The 2,500-nt window shown below is 40.6% G+C and overlaps 1 protein-coding gene across 1 annotated transcript; it reads right to left on the bottom strand.

Annotated features, from left to right (window-relative positions):
- Window positions 1-655: 655 nt before the first annotated feature.
- Window positions 656-2,256, bottom strand: LOC122248590 (cuticle protein AMP1A). The gene is made up of 3 exons (XM_043008706.2): window positions 2,202-2,256; window positions 1,746-1,933; window positions 656-1,250 (listed from the first exon to the last, which is right to left on the bottom strand). The coding sequence occupies exons 1-3, from the start codon at window positions 2,223-2,225 to the stop codon at window positions 1,103-1,105; spliced, it is 360 nt and encodes a 119-aa protein (XP_042864640.2). The 5' UTR covers window positions 2,226-2,256; the 3' UTR covers window positions 656-1,102.
- Between the last annotated feature and the right edge of the window lie 244 nt (window positions 2,257-2,500).

Below are 2,500 nucleotides of genomic sequence, written 5' to 3'. Positions count from 1 at the left end.
AAAGGTAATATTGTTTACTTAGTTGCAGTATTAGTAGCAGGAGTAATAGTAACAGAAGTGGTAGCAAAAGCAGTCGTAGGATTAGTAGTGGTAGTAGTAGTAGTCATAACAATAGCGGGCAATAGAAGTAGTATTTGCAGTTGCTGGCGTTAATTTTTGAGATATTCGATCATATTTATTACAGCGTAAGTAAGTATATCATTATCACTACTGCCTCTATCATTGGTTTGTTTGTTTTTGTGATGCTACTTACCTTATCTTTTGCTTTTTTGTCTTTAGTCATTCCTTTGGCTGTATTTGATTCATTCATTGTTACCATGACCATTGTTGTAATTGTTTTTTTTATCACTGGTTATCCTTGATATCATTATAACTATTAGAATTCCTATGAACTCTATCGAATATGTATTGCTTTTTTTGTCACTCTCACCACTATCATCTGGATCCAGATGGTATTATCAACGGACCAAAATCTTACCTTGATAGATATCAGTAATCAGTATTTTTCAGCTGTTCGTATCAATATCAAAGGTATCATCATTGTCAAGACCTTTTTATTGCCGTTTTGCGTGTATTTCCATGATGCTTGAAAAAGGAAAATCCATCATTTTCGGACATCCGGACAAAAAAAAAGATATGCAATACAGAACACAAATTTCTTTATTCAGTGTAGTAAAAGTCAACAAATGCAAAACAAATGAATGTTTATCAAAAACAATAGTCAAAAGGTGTTAAACAGATATGATATCGAATGCCGAACATAAAATATAAATGCAAGAAGGTCAAGGCATAGTCTAGTCTCAAAGGCAATAAGTGTCAAACAGAAATAGAATCGAGTAACGAAACGAGAGAGAAAGAGAAAGAAAAAAATACCATATTGGTCTACGTAGATTCTTGAAAATATTGCCAAGGAAATGTCTAAGAAAAGTCGGATTAAAAAGTTGCCATAGATGCTTCTAAGTCATTCTTATCTATTGAATTATAGTCTCCTAGAAAACTGTGGTTAATTCAAAATCATATTTCTAGTCACAAAGAAAAAAAAAACAGAATCGAACAATAAGAGAATGCTAAAAAAGGAGAAGACATTCAAGTGTCTTTGCATCTAGGCATACCCTCCACCGCCACCGAAGCTCTGAGTCCTCTGGTAGGGGAGAGGGGGGGCCACAGGGAGCAGATCCCCCTGGGGCTGGTAACCTCCCTGGTCAGCCACGAAGGTGATCTCTACAGGGATGCCCTCGGGGGATTGGTACCTGTGAGGGGGAGAAGGGCAGAGGTTAAAACCGAATAAATGCATGTACATATATATGTGTGTGTGTGTGTGTGTGTGTGTGTACATGGAAAGTGAGTAAAAAGAGGAGAAGGATTAAAATGGAAGGAAAGGAGAGAAGAAAAAATATTCTTGAAAATACGAATCATGTATAATTATGATATCAGACATACTGATACCGAAGATATAATGCCCAGAGAATATCAAATAAAAGCAAACAAATAAAAAGAGCAAAATGCGATATAGCAATAGAGATCACAAATTTAGGAATGGCTCTTATGACTTGTTTACACAGGTCGTAGAAATTATTCTGACTTTCATATATAGATTGCAGAAACCGTAATAATGCGTCTACAGAAATCGTAGGGTACACAGAAAGTGGTATAGCCTTCACATATATATCCCAAAAATCGATATAACTTAAATCCACAGATTAGTTGCATCTTCATACGTTCCTTCACAACACGACGGCACTCACCTCCAGCCTCCCTCTTGCACGTGTCCATTGTTTTCGCTCCCGGTCTCGTAGCGAACAATCCCATTCCCGGTCTCGAACTCGAACCTATTATCTCCGTAGGGATTCTGCGTCCGGTCGTCCTTCAGGATGGGGATGATCTGTCCGTATCCTCCTTGAGCTGTTGCCATGGTAACCACGGTAGCCAGCACCTATGACGAGAGAGTAAAATGGGTGGTATTGCGGTGGGATTCCTGTGATGATGGGGAAGATGTGATGAATTGCTTAGGGACTGATGGTTATGATGAGAGCGAGATTATCGTTCTTCGTGCGCACTCGGGGAGGAGGGGGATGGTGGAGGGGAGGGAGGGGAGGGGGAGGGTCCTGAGATGAAGGCAGAAATGAGATGATTTCACACACTGAAGATGGGCGAGGATCTGTCACAAGCACCGAACAAGAAGCAGCTCTGGATTTACGTACGAGAAGACAGGCAAGGGCGCTCATGGTGGAACGGTGGAGTCTCAGCGGCGGTGGAAGCGAGAATGCTTGACAAGCGAAGGAGTCCTCGTGCTTTATACCTCACTTGGTCTCTCTTGATCAACCCCTTTCTCTTGCTCCTCCTCCACCTCTTCTTCTTCCTTTTTCCTCCTATTCCTCCTCCTCATTCTCTTCACACTTCTTTTCCTCTCCCTCTTCATTTTCCGATCTCATCTTTACTTCCTTTCCTTTCCTCTTCCTCTTCTCCTTCTTCTCTCTCCTTTTCGTTCTCTTCCTCATCC

Source organism: Penaeus japonicus, unplaced genomic scaffold, assembly GCF_977035675.1.
Source record: "Penaeus japonicus unplaced genomic scaffold, GWHDUDI00000001_assembly GWHDUDI00000034, whole genome shotgun sequence".
Taxonomy (NCBI): Eukaryota; Metazoa; Arthropoda; class Malacostraca; order Decapoda; family Penaeidae; genus Penaeus; species Penaeus japonicus.
The sequence above is the reverse complement of the archived record's forward strand: the minus strand, read 5'-3'. Positions and strand labels throughout refer to the sequence as shown.

What these genes read in the sequence shown, in the direction of transcription:
- LOC122248590 (XM_043008706.2), bottom strand. Translation starts at nt 2,225, where the DNA reads ATGAGCGCCCTTGCCTGTCTTCTC. An exon ending in GCGCCCTTGCCTGTCTTCTC is followed by an intron (nt 1,934 to 2,201) that starts GTACGTAAATCC and finishes CTCTCGTCATAG; the next exon opens with GTGCTGGCTACCGTGGTTAC. An exon ending in GTGCAAGAGGGAGGCTGGAG is followed by an intron (nt 1,251 to 1,745) that starts GTGAGTGCCGTC and finishes TCCCCCTCACAG; the next exon opens with GTACCAATCCCCCGAGGGCA.